At 37.0% G+C, this 26739-nt stretch overlaps 1 protein-coding gene across 5 annotated transcripts in view; it reads left to right on the top strand.

Moving 5' to 3' along the window:
- The window catches only part of LOC105834430 (uncharacterized protein F13E9.13, mitochondrial), a 91015-nt gene that overhangs the window by 24313 nt on the left and 39963 nt on the right, over nucleotides 1-26739 (top strand). For 4 of the 5 annotated variants that reach the window (XR_004962858.1, XM_012676904.3, XM_036285555.1 and 1 more), the window contains exons 3-4: nucleotides 3002-3142; nucleotides 23348-23547. Coding sequence is in view for 4 of the 5 variants with exons in the window: in XM_012676904.3 (XP_012532358.1) it covers nucleotides 3002-3142; nucleotides 23348-23547 (341 nt within the window). In the remaining variant the exon portion in view is untranslated. The remainder of the gene's footprint in view (nucleotides 1-3001; nucleotides 3143-23347; nucleotides 23548-26739) is intronic. The other variant, XM_012676906.3, reaches the window with a different exon arrangement.

Below are 26739 nucleotides of genomic sequence, written 5' to 3'. Positions count from 1 at the left end.
CCGCGGTACCACCAACCTCGCATAAACCACCGCAAAGCGACTGGAGAGTAAGGAACCCGGCTGTTCCCCCCTCTCTCTCTCTCTCTCTCTCCTCTTTATTCGAATTTAGGATAATTCGTGACCAGCCAGCATAGCCCGGCCGAGGCGGGACGATCCACATCCCTGTAGTCACGGGATACCGGAAGATTCGTGCGTGTGCGTGAGTCGGTATAACCCAGGCCAAGGCGGATAAGATTCTCACCCCTCAGTACGTACTCATTTAAAAAGTGTTCGAGAGCCGGCGGTCGGGAAGTGTCTGACCGAGGCCGAGAAGTCTCAGACTCCTGCTGCCGGTTTAGAATTTCGGAGGCAAGCTGTGTATCGAGCGAACTTTGTGCTCGGTTGCGGAAAAAAGGTGCTTTTCTCCGTGCTCGTCCTCTTTTTATACTCGTCGCGAGTGGTGGTCGGAATCGCTTAGAGTAGAGGGAGAACGAGGAAGAGAAAAATCCTTTGAAATTTGTCCAAAATTAATTTCTTAATTTTTGACAAATCGGGTATTGTTTCCGTGTCGCGATATTCTATCGGTTTTCGGAGTTATTCAGTGATCGGCGGGCGCGTATATCGGTGGTTGTAAAGCATGTGCGCGGCCTGTCAGTCGTTGCGCGGCCTTTCTCCCCACGCTCGTCTTATACGAGCGTGTGATCTACTATGTGTAGAGGTTTAGGCTGGGAGCGCAAAGCTCTCCCGTCGTCGCAAAGGACGACACGTCGTTCTTCGACGTTTTGGTGCATGTTATGGGGTGCACCGTTACAAGCTTTGGACTGTTATTATCGAGTTTTATCTGATAGAAACTAGCTTCAGCATCTAATCTTGTAAAGTACTTACTGCTTTTTAGGCTCGCTAAAGTGACATCGACCTTTGGTATAAGGTAATTAGAACGCTTGACGCTATTATTTAATGTAATCTCCGTACGCTAGAGCCGTTTTGGGGACGATTACTATTGGGTTACACCACTCTATGGGAAAATATACCGCGACTATAATTCCGTTTTCTTTAGCCGGTCGAGTTTCTCTTTTACTTTAACACGTAACGACAAAACGACTACCCTAGGTACTGACTGAAAGTACGGGACCGCGTTTTCATTTAAATGGATCTTTAAAAGTTGATTAAATTGACCTGTGCCGCTGAAAATTTTTCAAAATTTACCTATGAAGTCTTCAACATTCTGGTTATTCTTTAGATGCAGGTTGTTAATTACTCTCATTAAGTCAAACGCTCTTATTTCTGATTTGCCTAGTAAGTTATTTTTGAAACCTTTCGTAACGTAAATACAAGCCTTTATATTTTTTGCTTTTTTCTGTAGTATTACATTGACGTAACCTATTAATAACAACTTTTCGTCTGTTCCCAGAACCGTTCTCCGACTTTTACAAATTTTACTTTTACAATTTTTTGGTACGTTCTTGAACGCGATACGGGTTACATCTGCCCCAGTGTCAACTACAAAACAGTAATTTTTTGAAAACTCGCACACGTTCATATTGAAATAATATTTGTCGCTATCGTTAAGGTCACTTACTGCCGCGAGAAATATCGTTTCCTCCTTCTTCTTTCGCCTTCTTCCTCGACTCTGTTTACTTTGTTAGCCTTCTGCAGACGCGCGCTCAGTGCCCTGTGTTGCCGCATTTCTGGCACCTGAAACTCAATGCGGGGCATCTTTGCATGTCCACGTGTTTTTATAAACCGCATCTGCCGCAACCGATTTCCTCTTTTTCTCTTGTAAGATTATTTAGGTTTCCTCTCTTTTTATCCGTCACTCTATCCACTCCTGCTTGATGGGACATTTTTTCTCGGATTTTTTGGCTCTCCTTCGCTTGCATTTCCGCTATTTCTAAAGCTTTGTTTACTGTTAGATCGGATGTCAACTGTAACCGCTCTGAGGTTCGAACATTGTGGACACCAATAACTATACGATTTCGTATAAGGTCGTCCTTTAGGTTGCTAAACTCGCCTGTTTCTGTGAGTGTACAGAGAGCAGTAATGAAGAAATCTACGCTCTCCCCGACTTGTTGAATCTTAGAATTGAATTTGAATCTCTCAAACACAATGTTTTTTTTTCGGTGCAACGTACTGAATTCTTTCTCCGCTGCTTCATAAATTATAATAATAAATAAATATAAGGGAGAAGGATTCCTAAGGCCCCCTCCAAAATTGAATTAAAATAAGATCACTTTCTTAGACGCTTGGAAGTAATAATAGTCGATTCCAGCTTAAATTAGAGGGTACTTTGAGCACATATACACGGTCTGTCCTAAAAGTCTCCGAACTAATCGCATAAAAGTGCAACCAGTTGCAAAATGGATTCATAAACAATTAAAGAACAAATCGTAATAAATTTTTTGTTAATTTTTTGTTAATTTTGTTTTAATTTTTTGTTACGTTTTTGTTGCGGTAAAACCGCAATTAACAAACAATTTTATTACGATTCGTTGTTCTTTAATTGTTTGTAAATCCATTTTGCAATTGCGCACAAAAACACGACGTACGCGAACGATCACTACGTCAAAACCATTCAACCGAGTCAAATGAAGTTTCGTACACGTGTAAATGAAGGTTAGAACTATTGCTATCAGAAATTTCATGAAAGTGGCGCCACTGGTTGCACTTTTATGCGATCAGTTCGGGGACTTTTGAGACAAACCGTGTATGTATAGATATATAACTAAATATACTCAATATAAATGATGAAATGTAGAAGGGATAGGTGACTCAGGAGGCAGAAAAAAGACCAAGTAGTCACTAAAAGAAAGGAATGTGTTCTCTTCCTTGCATGCTCCGTGGGCGCCCGCGGGGTCAGGCCTAATGACAGACTATTTTCAATTCTATATTAACAAATAAATTTACAAAAATTGTTTTTGAAAAATTTTATAAGTTTACATTCATACATATATTTATAATTTTGTTTTTATAAAAATATTTAATTATGCTTTGACCCGAATGCTTATATAATTTTTATTTGCAGGACGGTATTCTGATTGAAAATATGCACGATGTCCCTTATATTAAGCAGAAGGATATATCGCCGGAAATTATTACTATGATGACTAGAATTTGCACAGAAGTTAGAAGAATCACACCACAAAATATTGCATGTGGTGTTCAGGTATACAAATTTTGTTTACAAAAAAATAGCAATAATTAGGAAATACTAAATAAAATGAATCGTAGCTTATTCGAAAGAAGAGATTAAGTATACTGTGGCGGAACTTCGCTTGTTCCGGTGTGTTTGTTCTTTTCTCGCTGATAGGATAGGTCTTCGCCAGTGAACTAGGCCTTAGTTTAGTAACAAAAATGTATTTTAGATCTTTTATAATATACAATATGTACATATATACAGTATTTATGTTTTTCGTATATTCAGGTGGCCCTGACAAGGGCCGTTGTAAGAAAAAGGCTTTAGGCCTTAGGCCTCTACTGTATTGGTGGTTTGGTTACTGTAACTCGGTACGCCGGTTCCCCGTTGTTGTTGCAGTCGATGCTGCTCTTGGACGGCGTAGTCGCTGTTTCGTGACCAATCCCGGCACGACGTTTCTTTTCCCGGGATCGTCTCTCCTTCGATGTTTTATGTTGCTTAGCCTTCTTCCGTTTTGGTTTTTCTGCCCTACCGCGGCTGTCCGTCTGAGTTCCGCATGAAGTGGTTGCTCCAGTGGACGTCTGCGTCGCCCTGTCTCTTCGGCAGCAGTCCGGGGTGTCGGTCTGCGTGGCTATGCTGCAGCTGTCCCGGGCGAGGTTCTCCAACAGGTCAGGCAGTTGGTACCGCAGGGAAGTGTACCTCCAAATCCTTTGATCACCTTCAGCCAGTAGTACTCGAGGCGACCTCGTGTACCGGACAGGTGATAGCGTGAGCGCCCGGAGTCTCCACTGCAGCGTCGTAGCTTCCTTCAGAGTGATCGCCGTGGTGTGTACTAAACTTGTGGTAAAGCATAGCGCTTTGATCCTTCAAAAACGACTATCTGCTCAGAGCGCAAAGAGTGACTCTCCGGTTCACCGCCGCTCCTTATAAAAACTGGTAACTGTCACTTTACTCCTGAGTAAAGAGGGCCTCTGGTGGCGAACGCGCGTATCGTGTTTTTGGATAGTAGGATCTCGAATTTCTTACTGTGCCTCTGTGGCAGCCTACTGTCAAGAAGCGCGTGGTCCTGTTTCGCTAACATTGTATTGTGGTGGCGTACTGTCAGGGGCGCTTAGCCCTGACTCGCCACAGGACTTCACTTCTCAGAAGAATTAAGGGGACAACAGTTTTTTTATTTAAAAAATGTTTAAAGTTTGAAACGCTGCAACTTTGCAAAAAATGGTTTTATTGAAACAAACAAAAAAGAAATCGAAGTTTAAAATGTTTACTTTAAAATGCTTTTGTCTCATAACATTCATTGGTTTTGAAGTTATGCGACTTTGAAGCGGAATAAGGCAAACAAGGAAATAAAAATCTCAATTTCAAAGCATCGCACCGAGTAAGATGTTTTTTTTACTTATCAAACCAAATTTAAGTAAAAGGCTGTTCCTTTAGCTGTAAATTCTTTTTTATTTTTGTTCGTACGATTTTTTTTTACCAACTTATTTCACTTTGAACAGAAAAAGTTCTTAAACTTGAATAGCCCATATTAGGTGAACAGATTATTATACAGATATAAAGAAAAAAGCATTTTGGAGCTTAAAGTATCAACTTAAGACCCGAAACTAAACAGATTTCATTTCTTTTTGCATGCTGTTTTGCACTTTGAAGTTGACTTTAAAATTGCAGTACGTTGACAATACACATAAAGATAACTACGCATTATCGCAACCATTCTTTTAGTAGTTTAAAAATAAAAGATGGAAATGTGCTTTTTAAAATCCACTTTGGTTTTTAAGATTATAACATTTTTGGCGGAGATATGCAGCTTTAAAGTTTACTAGCGTTTTCTACTGGGAAAACTAGTGCAACACTGGTGCGCACTGAGTGCAATTTTATTGTTCCACTGTGAAAATCAGTTCACATATTTTCAGTGTTTAATGTTTTACTGACAAAATTGGTGCAAAAATTGCGCTGAGTGCAATTTTTGCTCCACTGTCTTTCGAGACGGTGGAAGGTGCCAGTGCAAATTAAAATAGATGTTATGTTCGTGCTTTAAGGTATTACATTACAGTATATGTGTGGTTCAGTGAAACACATTATTAGACAGGTTTAAAAATTAAGCAATTTTATTGTTATAAAGTTTACTAAAATAATATTATTATATTATTTTAGTAAACTTTACAACAATAAAATTGTTTAATTTTTAAACCTGTCTAATGATGTGTTCCACTGAACCACACTAAACATGCACTTTTATTGCGCTAGTGGAGTTTTCATCAAAACCTACTACAGCGCTGGTGTTGCACAGATTTCCCAGTAGAAAACGTTATAAGAGAAATTTAAAATTTTAGTTTTTAGAAGAGAAGTTTAAAATTTTTTAGCATCAGCAGTTTTTGAGTAATTATAAGAAAACCACCGGAAAAATTTTTCCAAATTTTTGTTTGCCTTTAAAAAAGTCCACGGATTTCAATAAATTTTTTCCAGTGATCCCATCATAAAATTTTTCTAGATAACTTAATCCCCTTTAATTTGACTGGTTTCCAAGCCCTATACGATAATTTTTCGCTGCGTTATCGTCGTTCAAAGCAAAAAAGTCATTTTTTACTTTGGTAATCAATAACTCGGGAAATAATAATCGTACAAAAAATAAAAGTAGGGTTTTACAAACTGCAAAGTATTTTCCTCAAGTTATTGGTTTTTAATAAAAAAATTTTTTTGATACGAGATAGTTAATTAAAAAAGAGGTAAAAAATTGCGTAATAAAAAATATTCGTTTAACTTAGCATAACTTTGCAAATAATGGATAGACTAAGGATATTGACTATAACTTTTCAACTTTAAACTATCCCAAAGAAACCCTGAAAATTTCAAAGTGCTGCGATTTTTCTTCATTGTGCTCGGAATAATTAAATTTGTCGTTTTTGCTAAAAATTAATTTAAGGATGAATTTTTCACTCTTTATTCATTTTTTTGTTAAAAATCTTTTTTTTAGCAATAATCCGTGTTTTCTTTAACAAAAAATGTTAATTAAAGTAAAAAAAATAAAAAAATTTTGAAAAAAAATTTTTTAATTTAATAAATTTTTTCATTTTGTTATAATTAAATTTTTTTTATTAAAAAAGAATTTTTTTACCATATCCACAATACTCCACAATTGTCAAAGAAAATTCGTTTGATTTTTTGTCGGCACTGTTTTTTTTTTCACCGGCATTAGCGTATCCAAAGCGTACCACGTGGAGGTTGCACGGTGGATTTACACTTGTGTGTGTGTATGTGTGTGTGTGTGTGTGTGTGTGTGTGTGTGTGTGTGTGTGTGTGTGTGTGTGTGTGTGTGTGTGTGTGTGTGTGTGTGTGTGTGTGTGTGTGTGTGTGTGTGTGTGTGTGTGATTTAAGGTAATGAGACCCTACGGCTCGTCACTTCTGCAGTATTTAAACAACTCCAAACTCATTAAATACCATTAAATTGTGTATGTGTGTGTATGTGTTTGCTGCAGATCACAATTTAAAATCGAGTATTGCCGTCTGTTGCTAACCACCAATTCTAAACGGTCTCGCATATTCTGCACCGCTTGATGTCTCGTTGCGGGATTTCTCGCCAAGTTTGCAAAAGCGCTTGGGTCAATTGACGGAGATTTTGTAATCGCGAAAAGTCTCGTCGCAATCGACGCCCGAGCATGTCCCAAACATGATCAATGGGGTTCAAGTCGGAACTCATACGTAGTTGAGGGTTACCACGTTGTTGGCGTCAAAAAAATTTCTCGTACGCCTTGCGGTATGAGGACGAGCATTATCCTGCATGAGGATGAAACGATTACCCATGCGTCTACGCATGGGCAGGACGTGTGGTTCCAGGATTTAAGTGACGTACCTTTTGGCAGTCAATATTCCAGGAATGATTACCAAAGGAGTTCTGCTATTCATGGATACGCCTGCCCATACCATTATTGAACCGCCATTAAAAGCCGCGACTGGCCGCGTAAAATGAGTGAGTCTCAGATGCGCACAGTAATAAACGGACACAGTAACAAACGGACACAGTAATAAACGGACACAGTAATAAACGGACACAGTAACAAACGGACACAGTAATAAACGAACACAGTAACAAACGGACACAGTAATAAACGGACACAGTAATAAATGGACACAGTAACAAACAGACACAGTAATAAACGAACACAGTAATAAACGGACACAGTAACAAACGGACACAGACCAAATGCACACACTGCATATGCACACACGGAAAGTCGCAAACCCATGTGATGCAGTGAATGCTTTGCACGCACACGCACACGCACACACACACACACACACACCACACACACACCACACACACACACACACACACACACACACACACAGGGAGATGCAAGGGGGACTTTCTCCCGCATCCACCCCGTCGGTAGCGGTGCCTAAACAAAGGGGTATAGAAATGTACGGTGTACAACTTTGCGGTATACAAAATTTCTGTGTCCAAATAAACCGTGTCTATTTGAACTGTGTATATTAGTTTGTGTCCATCGCAACGTGTCCATCTGCACTGTGTCCAATTGTACTGTGTCCAAGTGACCCACTCCCACTTCGAACCGTTGAGATTGAAATATGTTGTTGGGAAGGACGTTGTCGATGATTTAAGAATTGATGAACAATCGTATGTGCATGCACAGTAAATTCTCGACAAGCCCATCAAACGGTAGCCCAGTTATCACACTCGGTGGTCCGTCGTCTACCTTGACCCGGACGTCGCTCGTAGCTTTGGATCTCGCTAAACCGCGCATAAGCACGACTAACAACCGATTGGCTCACTCCCATAATAGCTGCAACTTAAACTTGATTATAACTCTCTTGAAGAAGAGTAACAACGCGAGTTGCAGATAGATGCCGCAATTGAAGAAAAAAATTTTTTTCTAATATCCAGAAAGTTTTGGGTTAGTTTAAAAAAAAAAACTGTTTTTGTTTTAATGAAAACTTGTGAAAACGATTTGAACTCTAAAGAACTCAGTAAAAATTCAAAATTTGTGGAATGAAATACAGGAATCCATTGGGGGAGAGGGGGTACAGTAGAAAATCCTCATTGCCACTCTCCGATTTATTGTGTTTCCCCTCAATGCCTTCTTCATTGTCTCACCGAAGGGGAAATTTATTCCCCCATTATGCATCCTACCGCGCATCAGCGCCGTGCAGCCTGCTCACGTCGTGTACGCCACACTCTCCCACTCTGCCGATAGTATGGGGTTACTTCACAGTGCCACAATTTCACTTAATGCCACAATTTCACGCAAATCCCCGAGACCGTGGCTATACGGAGCTTCTACTGTATATCAACTTTTTCCAACTAATTTTTAAATTGACGTTTAGAACTAAAGCAATTACAGCGGTTAAAAAAGTCAAACGAATTTTTTTTTACAATTGTGAAGCATTGTGGATATAGTAAAAACAAATTTTAGAAAAAAAGTTTAAAAAAATTTATTTCTTAATTTTTTCCATTTTTTTACAATAATTAACATTTTTTAGTAAAGAAAATATGGATTATTGCTAAAAAAAACATTTTCAACATAAAAAAATGAATAGAGTGAAAAATCCATCCTTAAATTAATTTTTAGTAAAAACAATAAATTTAATCATTTCAAGCACAATAAAAAAAATCGCAGTGCTTTGAAATTTTCAAGGTTTCTTTGGGATACTTTGAGGTTGAAAAGCTACAGTCAATATTCTTAGTCTATCCACTATTTGCAAAGTTATGCAAAGTTAAGTGAATATCCCTAATTACACAACTTTTTACCTCTTTTTCAATCAACTTTCTCGTACTAAAAAAATTTTTTTTTCAAAAACCAATAACTAGGACTTATAAAAAATACTTTACAGTTTTTAAAACCCTACTTTCATTTTCTGTACGATCATTGTTTCCTGAGTTATTAATTACCAAAGTCAAAAATGACTTTTTTGCTTTAAACAACGATAATTCAACGAAAAATCATCGTACAGGGCTGGGAAACCGGTAAAATTAAAGAGGATTAAATTATCTAGAAGAGCTTTATGATGGGATCACTGGAAACAATTTATTGAAGTTCATGGACCTTTTTAAAGGCAAGCAAAACTTTGGAAAATTTTTTTTTGATGGTTTTCTTATGATTACTCAAAACTTATTATTACTCAAAAACCGCTGACGCTAAAAAATTTTTGAAAACTAAAAACTTGGAGCTTTAATTTGTTTTTTTTTCTCTACGATCATTTTTCTTCAAGTTACAGCCTTTTGAAAATCACTTAAAAATTTGGGATTTTTAAAATATCCCTTAATTTCTCTGACTAGTGTATATTAAAGAATAAGTTTATTTCTCTTGGCGTACACTGTAGTTATTTCATGCGCAATCGGCGAAGTTGCCGCGTCGTGCGGCTCTGAGATAGGGCGCTATTAGATTCGCTCGCTCCAGATTTGTTTCGGTTAAGTTCCAGACGATAGTTATTCTGAATTCCGCACTTTAGGTTTCACTCGCGGAACGCACGTTTCTATTAATCGAGTTCTGACTGACCAGCGAGACACGCGTAACGGCGCGTTTGACTAATTATTAACCCACTGCCTGCTAATGGGCAGTCGTTTAAATAATGCTGCGAGATAGGCATATTAAAGGGGCAATGGCCCTCAATATGACCATATATAGTCATAGCCGCGCGCATCTGGTGCGCGAGAAATATTCGCAAACTTAGCACCAATCGCCAAATTGCGTTTTCGGTGCAAAAGTGGTGTGATCGTTGCTAAGCCGATATTAGTAAAATTCCGCGCGATGCGTTGACCGGTGGGATGGCCGGTCAGCAGCACACGAGGCACGTGTCATTTGACATCTCGCGATAATGTGCAGTCTTCCTTGGCGAGTTCTTGACATATGTTAAGAATCGCTCAAATTTTCAGTTTTGTATTGTAAGCCGTTCTCGGTGTGATGTTTCCCTCGTGGTTTGCTCGTGCAAATCATGATGTGAACCCGACTTTTGAGCATGATGCCTTGCGCAGAAGTCACATTCTGCGCCACGCATCTCCCGGAGACTTGGAGCCGTTGGTTGATCGCGCCGGGATCGGCACCCGTCCCGATGAGATGCGGGCCGGGTTTTTCGCGCATGCGTGGCGAGAACAGTAACAGTAACGTATCTAATGAAAGAAGAAAGATGTACCGTTGATGTATACAATCGTGCGATTTTTTTAAATATAAACAAGTAACATATGTGTACAAATATATTTATATATCTATATATCCCAGATAGCACAAAATATTATCATAAATATTTATAAATATTTTACATTTTTATTTTCAAAAAATATTTTTTAAAGATTATATAATTATTTTTAAACCATTTAGAAATGATACAAAAATTATTATCAACAACATATAGAATATATTTTAAAAATGTACTGAAAAATATTTATGTATATGAACTTGAAATATTTTTTATCCTTTGATAATAATGGTATTTAAATATTTATTATAAATATTTTCTTAAATGTTTATCATAATTTTTTTTATACCTGACAAATTCGGACATAAAAATATGTACAAAATATTTATTATAAATATTTTTCCTTCTTATAAATATTTTATAAATATTTTATAAATATTTTGTGCTATCTGGGATATCTAAATAAATATATCTGTACCTTTCTAATATCCTCCTGCGATAATCCCGCTAAGACTTTTGCCAAGATTTTTTCGCCCATAATCTAGGCACATTATACATCACTGCTTTATTGCTGTTCTCAATGCGCATGCGTGAAAAACCCGGCCCGCATCTCATCACTGCACCCGTCTCAGAAGAGCGAGAACTGTCACGCGAGTATCATATCACGCGAATCAAAAGCAATTTTGAGAAAGAGTAACGGGAAGTCCGACACGGGAGTATCCCGTTTGGACACGTAACGATTGGACACCGCTCGATTGGACACGCATGATTGGACACGCACGATTGGACACCGCACGATTGGACACCGCACGATTGGACACCGCACGATTGGACACCGCATTATTGGACACCGCACGATTGGACACCGCACGATTGGACACCGCATTATTGGACACCGCATTATTGGACACCGCATTATTGGACACCGCACGATTGGACACCGCACGATTGGACACCGCATTATTGGACACCGCATTATTGGACACCGCATTATTGGACACCGCATTATTGGACACCGTACAATTGGACACACACACACATTTACGTGTGTGTATGCAGATTTCTAATACAGTTTGCATGGGTTAGCGACTTGGACGGGGTGGGTGCGGGAGGGGGGGCCGAAGGCCCCCCTTGCACCCCCCCGTGTGTGTGTGTGTGTGTGTGTGTGTGTGCGTGCAAGCATTTTCTGCACCACATAGGTTTGAAACTTTCCACGCAAAACGAGATGCTCCTAAAAATACGTATATAGATATTTAAAATTCAATTTTTTTCTGGCAAATCGAAGCTTTTTTCTGCCAGATATTTCTAAGCTTAGATAATCTGTCATATGATATATAAATGTTATTCACTAGAAGACTGCGGTGTCCAATAATGCGGTGTCCAATCGTGCGGTGTCCAATCGTGCGGTGTCCAATAATGCGGTGTCCAATAATGCGGTGTCCAATCGTGCGGTGTCCAATAATGCGGTGTCCAATCGTGCGGTGTCCAATAATGCGGTGTCCAATCGTGCGGTGTCCAATCGTGCGGTGTCCAATCGTGTAGTGTCCAATCGTGCGGTGTCCAATCGAGCCGTGTCCAATCGTGCGTGTCCAATCGTGCGTGTCCAATCGAGCGGTGTCCAATCGTTACGTGTCCAAAAGGAGGTCACCCGTCCGACACTAAGCTGTAATTCGTGCGTGGATGTGGAAAAGCGAACGATTACGCTGCTCAACTATCTCGAGCTTGCGATCGAGGCTCACGTTTGTCATCCGCGCTGTTAAGTGACGGTGTCTGAAGAAAACTGTGTGATAAATAAACAAAACTGATTTTGGACTTCATTAAAGTGAATCTTAATACAACAAACTTTAGCATTCAAGATTTCACGCTCTGTCCTGATCACATTTTCCCCACCCGCTTGCTTCTTCACTCATCGCTTCCCTCGCGCTCGCTCTGCCCCCCCTCTCTCTCGTCGCTCTCCCCCCTCTCCCTCTCTCGTCTCTACCCCTCTCCCTCCTCTCCCTCTCTCCCTCTCTCTCCCTCTCTCTCTCCTCTCCCTCTCTCCCCCTCTCCTCTCCCTCTCCCTCTCCCTCTCCCTCTCCTCTCGCCTCCTCCCCGCCTCTTCCCTCTCCCCCTCCCTCTCAAGCAAATCGCCCCCCTCCCCTCGACTCTCCCAATCCCACTCCCGCTCCCTCTCCCTCGCCCTCTCCCTCTCCCTCCTCTCTCGATCACGGCCCTCACTCCTCTCTCTATCTCCCTCTCTCCTCTCTCTCTCTCTCTCCTCTCTCTCTCTCTCTCTCTCTCTCTCTCTCTCTCTCTCTCTCTCTCTCTCACGCATAAACTCGCGCTTACATACACGCACACACACACACGCGCGCACACACCCAAGGAAGGTTTGGATTCGCAAAATATCGTGGAACTGACGAGCCACGGGGTCATCCTTGAGTTAAACACCCCCCCTTCCACACACACACACACAAACCAGCACTTTTCAGAGTCCCATGATGTGCAAATTCCGATCGTAAAACCTTTTAATAAGAAATAGTCAGATGAAAGTCGTCTATTTTTATTAGATATCGAAATTCCTGAAACTGATACTGAACTTTTTCAACTTTTTCTACGTGGTAAAATCAAATATCAAAATTTCCTAATGGGGAAGCTTCGTTCGCATAACTACTCAGATTTGCTTGTGTTAATGTGAGTCTGGAGTAGTAAAATTTCGTGGAAAGTCAGCTATGCAACACACATGCACATGTACGTCGAACGCTCACAATCCGAGGACAGTTTCGAGTTTTAAAATAAAGACTAACCATAGTTGTTAGCGAAACCCGGAATTTTTATTCTTGCAATAGTTAAAATTGGGCATTGTTAAAAATTCAAAATTGAATATCTCAGCACCTAATACAGCTAGCAAAGTTTTCCAAGAAGCATTTTTAAGATTCGGATTGCCACTTAAAAAAATTTTATATTACAGTTATGTGTGATACGTTTTTTCAAAATAGCGTATGACAAAGCGAAAACACGCGAAATTGAAAAATATTGGTCCAATTTTGCGACAATCCATGGCATGAGGCAAGTATCGCAACTTAATGGGATAAAAAGCATGCGATAGTGCAGAGTCTCCCCTTCAAAATGCTTTTTTACTCGTCTCTATACGATGATTTTTTGCTGAGATATGCGCATTTGAATAAAAAGTTTTTTACTTTAAATGCGCATATCTCAGCAAAAAATCATCGTATCGAGATGAGTAAAAAAGCATTTTGAAGGGAAAACTCTGTACTATCGCATGCTTTTTATCCTATTAAGTTGCGATACTTACCTCACGCCATGGATCGTCGCAAACTCGAATCAATATTTTTCAATTTCGCATGCTCTCGCTTTGTCATACGCCATTTTGAAAAAAATTATTACGCAAAATTTTACTAAATCAATTCTTAAAGTAGACATTTGAAGCTTTAATTTCTTTTTTAAGAAACCTTTCTATCTTTATTACTCGCGTAGTTATCGTCATTGGAAGTTTAGTAATTTTTTGACAAATTTTAGGTGTACCGCTTTTTTTTCGAGTGAGTGTATAATTGTTACTTTCTATTGTTTAAAGTTTAAAGTATCAGCTTTCAAGTCGTGAGATTAAATTTTAGATTTGATTTCTTTTTGCGTGCCGTTTTGCATTTTAAAGTTAACTTTAAAATTTTAATACGTCGACAATATACATAAAGATGACTGCGCATTATTGAAAAGTTATTCTTTTGGTTGCCTCAGTTTAAGAATAAAAGTTAGAAATGTGCTCTTTAAAATCCACTTTTGTTTTTTAAGATTCGACCATTTTTGGCGGAGATATTCAGCTTTAAAATTTAGGAGAACATTTTAAACAGAATGTGCATATGGTGAACGTCTTCTTAATTGCGTCTACAGCTCAAATTGAAACATACACAACTTTCGGCATTTTTTGTCAAATGCTTCTATGTGTGGATTTGCAAGTGTGAATATCAGTACATGAGTCATAACGTGTATCATATGACTGTGCGTAAAAGTGTAAGTGTAAATAAGTGACTTGTATGGCACTTTTTTTTAAATTCTCATTCTCGGCGTTACGCGGGATTAACGATGTGACCGTGATACGGATCTGATCCCTTTGTGTGTGCGTGTGTGTGTGCATACGTACGCGTGTGTGTAAAAATTAAAGAATAAAACGGAAAAGGGTAATTCTTTGCTTGCATTACAGAGGAGAAATTAGAACCTCGTGGTTTGTCACTTCCACAATACTTAGAGACTCCAAATCTCCCTACCTCCCGTGTAACACAGGCAAAGAATTATCTTCTTTCGTTTTAGTTTTTAATTTTTATACATACGTATGCACGCACACACATGCGCGAGCACGCACACGCACGCACACGCACGCACGCACACACGCGCGCACACACACACACACACACACACACACACACACACACACACACACACACACACAGGGATCAGATTCCCATCACGTCCACATCCCAAGTAACGCTGAGAATGGAAATTCAAAAATAAGTGCCATACATGTATACACTCATTCACATTTACACAATTACGTACAGTCTGTTGTGAGTGAGACAAAATCACTCACAACTTACACTATAATGTTAAAATAAAGAGATGCTGAAATAAGAATAGCATATTGTTCGCGATCGAGTGAGAAGATCGTCGCGAACCTCGAATAATCAGTGAGAACCGCAGGATCTCGCTCAGAAGGCTCAGGGACTTACAGAGTAAAGAGGAGAAAGAGAGACAGAGAATATGATCGAGTCAAATGTGGTGAGAACGGCGAGAAAGAGGGAGGGAGAGAGAGAGAGAGAGAGAGAGAGGGGGGGGGAGGGAGGAAGGAGAATATCATTGTATAGTAATGCCTATACATATACGTATGTGCATATATGTATATGAACATGTTGTACATATATATGCATGCGTGTGTATCTTATTTCTCTCGCCCTGTCTCTTTTTCTCTGCGTAAGTAATTCTTTCTCCTGAAGATGATATAATATAATTAACCTCAAAGCTTGGAATTAACAGTATGGCCGACAGAATATGTCTACTTGAAGGCATTAAATATAACATAATTTTTTTAAAAATGATAGAATAAAGTGAACAGTTTATTCTTTTGCAATGTATTGAAATAGGTAAAAAGCATTAAATCTTGTCTGAAACTATTACAACAAAGTATACACTATAATGCCACTCACAAGGGAACCCCGCGAACTCGAAAATTCTGATTTTAATGAAACTTGACATAAATGTAGAGGGGGTAAATACATGAATTTAGAAAGTTTTAGTTGGTGCTTATAAACGGTTTGAAGGGGTGAAACCACCCTTCAAAGTTGAAATTTTTGCGTTTTCTCGATACATCTCGCAAACTAAAAAATATATAAAAAAATGTTTCATACAAAAGGTTTACAGTATAAATACCTCTATTTAACTATGCTATTTATATTTTCAGAAAAAATTTTTCAAAAAAAAATTTTTTTTTTAATTAAAATAAATTTTTAATAAAATTGACTTTTATATACACTGGCGCAAAAAAAAACGAAACAAAATTTTTGACTGATTTTTAGGCAATTTTCAAAGTAATGCAACTTTGCGAAAAATCATCCAAATTACATGTACTCTTTTTTAAATTAAAGGGCAAAGACTCTACTTTGAGAATCCCTACGCGAAAGTTTGATTTGTTAAGTGCGAACCTTTTGTATCGCATGAAAACCAAACATGTGTTTTTTAATTGAAAAAAGTAAAAGTTTGTTATCATTTTGCACAAGTTTTTCGTTAAAATCTTGCTAATATTAATTCAGATTCTTAACGTTCATTCTTTTCTAAGCAATTTAAAAAAAATACATGTCGATACGATGTTTTTTGTTAATTGCACGCGAGTTTGAAATTTGTACTGCATTTTAAGGTATTTTAGCGAATAAATATGGTATTTTTTTAATATCATGAATTTTAAGTACCAATATGATATTGCACATTGATTTTATTCGTGTTGAACTTAATCATACCGCTGTCATCAAAGTGATCCGATCTGCACCATGTGGAAAATGACGATCGGATTTTGTACATCATGTGGCTCTGAAATTCATCGGTGGAAATTTGTACTTACTGATCTGAATATAACGGATATCTGACGCACCAATTTCACTGAAGTCAACAAAAGTCACATTCATCTATACTCATAAACGCACACATACACGTAAACATACATATACACATACTCATACATAAAAAATAAAAGTTTAAATTTTATTTTAAAAAATCAGCCTTTTCAGCCTTTTATTTATATCATTTATGTGTATATTATGTATATTATGTGTATGTATGTTATATATTATCTATGTTATAATACTAGACATTTATATTATTAGCATCCCTGTATTAGTTTTTATCTAACAGTTGCGCAATATTAGAGTAGTCACGTTGCTTTCACACAGTGTTCATTCTGTCTACATCACATATTTTATATTCCAGTTTTATATTCGTGATGTCACGGTACGTATTATATATGAAATGGAAATCACATATTAATAAAAGTTTGGTATCTTTATTAATGACGTTACGCGTCATTTTCACATCAGTATCAAGTCTAACGTGTGCTTGATCAGTACATCAGTATCACATCTAACGTGTGCTTAATTTTTCTGTTAGATTGTTGTTAATTAAGCAAAGCATAATGTTACACATAAATGTTGCGAATGTTCTTAATATGTTAATTATTCTATTTTAAATTACACATATTCCACCAACGCCTATAAATGAAAGAGGAATACAATTACGTGATGTGATAAAAGATATTATGACAAATGCAGTGAATGGCTTATCATTTGATGTATACACTGACTTTGCTATAAAATTACAAAATTATTGGGAAGTGGATTTACCGAGACTGTCCCGATTGCGCACATAAGCGATTGGACACAGTAGTATTTCCTAATTGGACACAGTCCCGATTGGACACGGACCCGATTGCGCACTGACCTGTTTGCACACGGACCCGATTGCACACGACCCGACACACACACATAAACACACACAAGGGGAGGTGCAAGGGGGGGGCTTCGCCCCCCTCCCGCACCCATCCTGTCCAAGTTGCTAACCCATGTACTATCAGCAATGCGGAATCGTATCGTGTGCAAATAGGTCAGTGCGCAATCGGATCCATGTGCAATCGGGTCCGTATGCAATCAGGTCGGTGCGCAATCGGGTCCGTGTGTAAACAGGTCGGTGCGCAATCGGGTCGGTGTGCAATCGGGTCCGTGTACAATCGAGTCCGTGTAAAATCGGGTCCGTGTCCAATCGGGTCCGTGTCCAATCGGGTTTGTGTCCAACCGAGTCTGTGTCCAATCAAAACTGTCCAGTCGAGAAATACTACTGTGTCCAATCGTTTATGTGCGCAATCGGGCCTCACTCGCAAATGAATGGTGTGCAAATGATTAGTGCACACCTTTCCCTGTGCAAATGGTCAGTGTGCATCTTTCCGTGTACAAATGATCAGTGCGCATCTTTCTGTGTGGAAATGATCAGTGCGCATCTTTCCGTGTGCAAATGATCGGTGTGCATCTTTCCACGTGCAAATGATCAGTGCGCATTTCTTGGTGTGCAAATGAGTGGTGGGTAAGTAAACAATGTGCAAGTGAATGGTGCGCAAGTGAGCGGTGTGCAAATGAATGGTGTGCAACTTTTACATGTCCAAGTGAACGGTGGGCATTTTTCGTGTGCAAATATTTAGTGGCCAAATTTTACGTGTGCATGTAACTAGTGAAAATTTTTAATAAAATTTTCTTTATGTCCAAATGCACAGTGTGTAAACGCACCATGTGCAAATGCACCGTGGTCATTTGAATCGTGCGCAAGATATCGTGTCCAAAAGCACCGTGTGCATCGCTCCCCCTTGATGTCCTAGTGAAATCTTTCTCCCTGTTCTTCACTATAATCATTTAGATTTTCTGGAAAGTAGTCGATATGAGCATCCAAGAAATGCAACTTAAGATTCATTAAGCAACCCAATTTCTATAGTTCTCCATCATTTTAGCTACCCTTTCTCTGTAATCTTGATTTTTGTGGTTTCCTAGAAAATTTTCTGTGACACCTTTGAAACTCAGCCATGCTACTCTTTCGTTTTCATTCATTTTGGTGACAAAATTGTTGTCCCTCAACATTTTATGTATTTGAGATCCATCGAAAATTCGTTCCCGCAATTTTGCATTAGAGATGTTGGGAAATTTTTTTGTAAATACTGCATTCATCTTTTTTATTCAGAACTTTCACCTATTGTTTCACAAGTCCTAATTTGATACAAAGAGGTGGAAAAAGAACTTTTAAAGGCTCAACTAACGGTTCATTTGTTATGTTTTTAGACTCAAATTGCAAAGATGTCCTTGTCGACCATTCTTTTCTTATGTAATGGTTTGTTCGATCTCTACAATCCCATTCACATAGGAAGCATGGATTTTCTATGTAACCTGATTGTTGACCCAATCGTATGGTAAGAATTTTCAGATACCCACAAATTCGCCATCTGTGTATTTAATTTTTTTCAAGAACTGTTTTCAGGTTTGTGTACTCTTTTTTTATTAGTGCGGTACAGGAATGGAGGCATATACATTAGTATTGGGCAGCAACACTGCTTTCAAGCTTCTCTTAAAAGAATCGATGAATAGTCTCCATTATCAGATTTGTAACATTCAGGTTTTAGTTTGTTCATTAATCTGAACCTTCGAGAATAAAGGAGTTAAATATAATAAAAAAAGGAAGTCAGTTTTCTACGCTTTATTCACAGAAGCTCAAATTTGTCATACGTATTGAATTTTCCTCGGCTAATGTGGTTACGCAATCTTGCACGCTCTGAATTATACATTTGTGACCCAAACTGCTTTTACAAGGTATTTTTTTGAGATTAAGAAAAAATGAGCCAATACAGTATTTCTGACTTTTAATTTATATTCAGTAAGTCAAAATACATAAGGATAGACTAGTCTGGTCCGCCCGACCAACATTTAAAAAAAAATTTTTTTTGTTAGGAAAAAATGAGCTAATTCAGCAATTCTGACCTTGAATTCGGATTCATCGGGCCAAAATATATAAGGATAGATTAATTTAATCTCCCAGATTAACATAAAAAAAAATTTTTTTTGGGGTTTGAAAAAATGACACAATTTAAAAATTCTGACCTTGGATTCGGATTCAGTGGGTCAAAATACATAAGGATAGACTAGTCTGATCCGTCAGATCCACATTAAAAAGAAAATTTTTTTTGAGATTAGAAAATATGTTCTAAGTTTGCAATTCTGACTTTGGATTCGGATTCACCAGGTCAAAATACATAAAGGTTGACTAGTTTGGTCCGCCGGACCAACCACTTTTTTGTGTGCCTGTATTATTATTCTAGCCATCCACAAAAATAAAAGATCAATATTGTAACTAATTTAGTAGACCGCGCAATACTGTTATTGGATAAATGCTTTCATGACTCTAGTATCAAAATTGTAAAAGATATTCTTAAAAACAATTGTTCCCCCTTATCGTTAACAAACACATTAACAAAAAAATAACCTCAATAAAACAGTGACAGCCACGTGGGATCTACGTGATTTATATGAATTACGTGAATGCAGGTTTTTCCACAAGTTATCTACGTGGATGCAATATTCTTTTTTTATTATTGCATCGAATTCTTTTATCTTCGAAATATCTATTAGATTTTCAGTGGATATATCTGTTAAAAAATATTTAAAGAAAATTTACAAGGATATTTCGAGAAACGTTGCGCGCTCGTTTGCCAGTTAATGCACGGTGCCGACAGGCGGCGTAACTTTTTCGGTAGTAAGGTGCACCCGATGTACTATATAAAGACCACCTGCGGCACAATTAAGACAAGCAATAATTACTTTCCTACTCGACGTGGAAGAGTACCGCCACATAATACTTTTATGAATTACTTATTTTAATTGACTGAACCATTCGCTACAAGAAAAGAGACCTTCACTCCAGTCAAATGAAGAGATAACTTATCGAGCGAAAAATTCATTCTTATAAGAAGTGTCACTCCATTTCGAGTGGCCGTATTTCACTATCGCTTAGAGCAAAATTCTATTCTTTTGGAGTGATGTTTCACTCTAAGAATTTTAACCCTTAAAACGCATACGTATCTCGGAATATCTTAAGGTGCGTATGGGGTCTTTGGAGCACCCATGAAAAAAATGCTTACAGCAGTAAGAGCGACTTAAAATTTATACTTAGAACAATTCTGGAATACTGTTTTAAAGTAAATTTTTGAAAAACAATTAGCCAAAAATTAGTTTTTTGGGTTTGGAAAAAATCATAAAATTTGAATAATGAGAAAAATCATTATTTTTACATAAAACATTTTAACTTTTTTATTTTTTAATATTTTAAGTTAAAATTTTGTCCTGATACTCTTGAATGTTGTACTTTAAAGGAAAAAATAGTATTACAGTGCATCTTTCAAAAAAAGATATTTATTTTGAAATCTGAAGTGTGTAATTTTATTAAAAAATGAATGCTTATACGCTTTTCACACATATTTTTTAAATTTATTCAATTAAAAATCGAAATTTTTCGATATTAAGGATACAAATAAATTAAATATAAGTAGTATAAAACAAATAGTAGTAAAGCAAATAACAATGAGAAATAAGTACAAAAAGGTTTAGAGGAAATAAAAAAACATTATTCAATGTCGACACAATCAGGACAGATGTACGCACGATGTTTCAAACAGATCGGACGATCACATATGAGACAAATATCTTTTGTTTTATTGTCTCTCAAACACAGAAAAAAAACTGTTTTTCAATAAAATCAACGTTTAATGCATACGGGGTCTCCTGAGCCTCCAACCTAATTTCCGCGTAGCTTTCACGAAAACCGGAGCTTAACCAATGCTCACCAACCGCTCCACTGTAAAGAAGGTATGTCCAAATAATACTACGTAGCGCCACAGACATCTATTTTGCCTACAAGGACGTGGTATACTTCTTCAAAAAATGCTTGGAGTACCAGGAGACCCCCAAGCCGCTTTAAGGGTTAAAGAGTACGTGTATATTACGAGGATGTTTCTACAGTTTGTAAAATTTTTATGTGGTTTCTACGTCAGATTTATGATCACATCCACATAGATTCTAATATCGTTTTTGAGCGGATGTCCACTCGAATATTCACATGGAATTCACGATGCCGATTCATGTGGCATTAAGCGGATATCACGTACTGTTTTATTGGGGAAGGGAACTCGAACCACACGCAGTTGCACACAGAATCCCATAACGATTCCATATATAAAAAGTTAAGTAAGAATATCGGTGATGTTCTAAAGAAACGTGGGTTCGATATCCTTTACACGATCCCAAAAATTAAATAATTTAAAAAAGGCAAGGACAGACTCAATAAACTCAGACATACGAATGTAGTGTATAAAATTGAATGCAAAGAATGTAACGCTAGTTATATTGTTCAGACTAAGAGAAACTTAGTAACACGAATGAAAGAACATCAGACATAAAAAAGATTCGGACAATTACTCGGTAGTTAGCAGGCATCGTTGTTTGTTAAATCACGATTTTGACTGATATAATCCCAAAATTATACATACAGAGAAATACACTAGAAAGAGAGAAATCATAGAAATGTTTATAATTAAGAACAACAAAAATTCAATAAACTTGCTAAAGGGATAACTTATCAAAAATGTACGATAAAATAATAAGAATTATTTAGCCGACCTAACCGTCACCGACATTGTTTACGATCTTAGCCTTCCACATTATTACGTCTTATACCAACAAGTAAAGCGAACGTGTTTCGTCAATTTTACTGATGTAATCAATATTACAGATTAATAAGTTTGTTTCAAATTTTACCCGTTACTTAACTTACAAAACATGTAAGTGAAAGTGAACTAATTAATTTTTGTTATCTGTTGAAATTTCTATTAATAATTGCATGTCTTATGTCTGTTTGTCATTAGTCTTAGAATTCTGACTTGTGGGCACAATGTCTGGCCTAACGAAAGTTTTGTAAGAAATTTATGTACACGCACCGGCAGAAATGGTGCTCCTCGGAGACGCCATCGCGATCACTCACACATACGAAGCGCCGTACATATTGATTGGCGCGCGGTGAAGTGGAGACAGGGAGAAGCGAAAAAAGTGGGGATTGCGCTGGTGTTGCATTCTTCACCAACGCCGCACGCTCAAGAAGGATAGAGTTATGATGAGTAAGAAGATGTGATACGATTCGCTGGTGTCCAATATCTGTTTCACTCGCACTCGATACTAATAACGTTTTCTCGCTTGAGTGCGAGTGAAACGGATATTGGACACCGGCAAATCGGTATCACGTTTTTTCAATTATCATAACTCTATCTTTCTTGAGCGTGCAGCATTGCATGAAAGAAGCAACACCGGCGCGATTCCCAATTTATACACCGCGAGATGCCATTTCTGCCGATGCGTGTACACTTGAAAAAAACTGGAATTCTTGGTCAAAACGTCGTGATCACTAAATAAACTAATTGCCAGCTACGTCGAAGAATATTATTTATTTGTGTTTTAATCCACTAGCGAAGAAAGCTTTCCCTTTATTTTTTAACTTTATCATTAACTTTCAACTTTTTAACTAATTACTACTCAATCCTGAAAATATTTAGAGTTAAATATTTTCTCTCTCTTTCTATAATATCTCTCTACTTTATCTTCAATTTACATCCTTTCACAAAGCATTCTTTAATCCTATCCTAGAATTTAAAAAAATAACAAAAAGTAACGATATTTTCAGTGTTACTTTTAAATATTCTAAGATAGGATTAAAACTTTTAAGTAACGGTAACGTGTTACTTTTTACAGTAATGAGTATTATTATTTACTCAGTAATGAGTAATAGTAATGAGTTATTTTTTACCGAAAGTAACGGTAACGGTGACGCGTTACTTTAAAAAAATAACTTTTTAAACTCTTAAATTATATAAATTATATTAATAAAGTTTAAAAAATATAAAATTGGTCAAGTATATTTTTATTAAGTCGGTATTATTTAATCGGCTAATATTAAAATATCATTTTAATACAGATCCTTGCCGGATGCAATAAGGAAGCAATTGCAGTTGCTAAAGCTGCAAGATTGCAGTTTATTAGAGCTGAAGGATTTGTCTTTTCTCAAGTGGCTGATGAAGGCTTTATTGATTCAAATGCTGGAACGTTATTAAGATATAGAAAGCAAATCGACGCGGAAAACGTCCTTATTTTTGTTGATGTCAAAAAGAAACATAGGTAAGATTACAGTTTGGAGAGATAGTTAAAAATTTTAAAAATAAATAAAATTGTTGAAATGTTAAGAACTTTACTTACTTTCAAATGAGTTAACTTTTAATCTCAATTAGTTATTTTAACACTTTGTGTGGTCCGTATCTAAGCATATGTCATTAACGTATATCCCGACGAAGCATAAAGTTAATTTTCAGAAAAAGAGACTGACATAAAAAATCGAACTTTTTTTTGGTAGAGACCTAGATGAAGAGAGAAGACATTAAGACAATCTGTGTGATTGATTAGTTAAATCACGTAATGACATATTGTTTCCGAATGTAGTAAAGTTAGTATAGTTATTAAGATAAATACCCAGATAGCACATGTGGTAAATATATATTGTATGTACAATGTATATACATCTATGGATATTAGTTCAGGCAATAGAGACATAAAAATGGCTTTATCTTGCAAAAGATCAAGAAAACTTTATACTTGGCATAGTTCTTGGGTTTAGCATACTAATTAATACTCTGAGTTTTTGACCTTGAAATGTTGCCGCTCGTGCCGCCATATTAAAAAATGGATCAAAAAATTACTTTTTCATGAATATTTCGTCTCCGTTTCCAAGATAGTTTCCAGAGAAAAGTGGAAATATTCTGACAAATTGGAAAAAATACTCCACTTTATCACATTGTATCTCGGAAACTATTGATCTGAGAAAAAAATATTAGAACATAAAATGTAGAGAATTTTCTGCTTTACATTTTTTATAATAACTATTTTTTGCGTATCTCACACCGGAGACGAGATATTCATAAAAGTGATTTTTTGCTCCATTTTTTCAATATTGCGGCGCGAGCGACAACGTTTCAAGGTCAAAAACTTAGAGTATTAATTAGTATGTTAAACCTAAGAACTATGCCAAGTATAAAGTTTCCTTGACCTTTTGCAAGATAAAACTACCTATTGCCTAGACTATATTGAATGTCCATTGGATATCCACGAGAATTTAAGTTAATATCCATTGTATATTTAATGTATCTTTGAATTGACTCCAGGAGGGATCTATTTCACGTCCATATAATATACACCCATATATCCTATGTATCATATGTATATTTTCAATGGACGTTAATGTATTAAGAAACGTCCATTAAAAATATCCATATAATATACATAGGATGTATGGAAGTATGTTCCATGGACGTGAAATAAATCTCTTAATACATTAATATATTAAGAAATGTCCATTGAAAATATCCATATAATATGTGTGAATGTATATTCCATGAACGTAAAATAAATCTCTGCTGGAATCAATTCAAAGATACATTAAATATACATTGAATATTAATTTAAATGCTCGTAGATATCCAATGGACATTCAATATCCATAAATGTATATACACTCTATATGCAATGTATATTATAAAGGAATTGTTATATTCATCTAGCACATTCCAGTATATCTTATAATTCTTTTATTTTTTTTAATTATAATGTAGGGTCCGAATTTTCATGCACGGAGCCCGTGCGCGAGCAAAGAACCGCCGCTGAAAAAGAATAACCGGCGTGACGCATTCGACTCTCTCGTGTGTAGCGCAGCAATTCTCCGCTCGCGCACGAGCTGCGTGCACGAAAATCCGGACCTTAATTACAAGCAAATATTAAGGTATAATAATACACAAAAATACAAGTGAATGGTAATATAATAATAATAATAATACTAATAATAATAATAATAATAATAATAATAATAATAATAATAATAATAATAATAATAATAATAATATCGGGGGCGGTCTTCCTATAAAGCCCACTTTGGCACTCAGACCGGGTCCATTGTGCCTCCCCGTTATCAGCTAGCGGGGCCCCGCTTCTTTCTAGAAGCGGAGTAGATCCCCTACCGGCAGCTGCCTCACCTGGCTTGGTTCCAGAAACTCTGACCCCAGCAGGCGTGTTCTTGGTCCGACCAATGCTGGGCAGTCCCCAAGAATGTGGAGGCTAGTTTCCTCCTCTTCACCACACAACCTGCAGTCGGGCGTATCGCTACGACCCAATTTATGCAGGTGGTAATTAAGGTCGCCATGGCCTGTGAGCAGTTGTGTCGCGAGCCTGGCGTCCCTTCTACCTAGAGATCTTATGCTCCTGGTCAGGTCCCTGCTGGGGTACTCCCCCAGCAGGTCCCTAGCCTGTCTGCATTTGCCCTCTGTTTCATTCCTCCAGTATTCAAGATGCTGGTCCCGGAGCCAGCTCCTGATCCTCCCTCTGTCCAGACAGAAGGAGATCCCAACAGCCGGCTCAGGTCCCAACAGCCTTGTTTCGGCCACATCTTTAGCAAGCAGGTCCGCCATTTCGTTGCCCTTGATCCCCGAGTGCCCGGGGACCCATGAATGGTAATATAAAAGTAAATAAATTTTATGTCTGTTTTAATCCATTTTAATTTGCTTCAATGAAAAATTGTAACATAATTATTTTATAATATTTTTAATTATATAACACTATATTTTTAAACAAAATATAAAAGTAGAAAATAAACATAAAGTCGTTTATAGTATTGCACTTAAACAATATATACTTTCTATATAATATTGTAGTTTCATTACACTTTTTTTTAACAAATCATAAATACAAAGAACCATTAAGCTGTATTTAAGTGTTGTACTTAAGCAATACATATTTTCCTAACTTCCTAGTAATATAATACTATACGTATTTTTGTTTCGCACTTTTTTAAAATAAAATATATAAACGTAAAATAAATTTAAATTTTGTAATAAACTTAAAATATATAATATAAAGTTTTTTGAAAAACAAACACAAATTGTTAACGTTGTAAACGTTATTAACGTAAAAAAAGCATGAAATTTTTTAAAAACAAAAATTAAATAAAAGAAAGTTAGAAGAAACATATAAAACAAAGAGTTACTTATCTCTTTGTTTTTCATTCGGTAAAGTCCGTTCAATAGATGTTTCTTCCTGTTCAGTTTCTTTCGATTCAGTGGGTGCGTTTTTTTGTTTAGCCTTCTTTGATGCAGTCTGTTTTCTTTGGTTCAGTTTGTGCCTGTTTCGGTGCATTGTTTCTTGAAGTCATTATGTTAGTATGAAAACGTTCTTTGCTTCTGACGAGCCATGACTTTATTATCACGATAACCTCGTATTCGCTACAATTTGCTGTAATTTTATTTGCGCGAAGAACATCTGAAAATAAAT

Source organism: Monomorium pharaonis, chromosome 4 (assembly GCF_013373865.1).
Source record: "Monomorium pharaonis isolate MP-MQ-018 chromosome 4, ASM1337386v2, whole genome shotgun sequence".
Taxonomy (NCBI): domain Eukaryota; kingdom Metazoa; phylum Arthropoda; class Insecta; order Hymenoptera; family Formicidae; genus Monomorium; species Monomorium pharaonis.
This window is presented reverse-complemented; position numbering and strand designations above follow the sequence as displayed.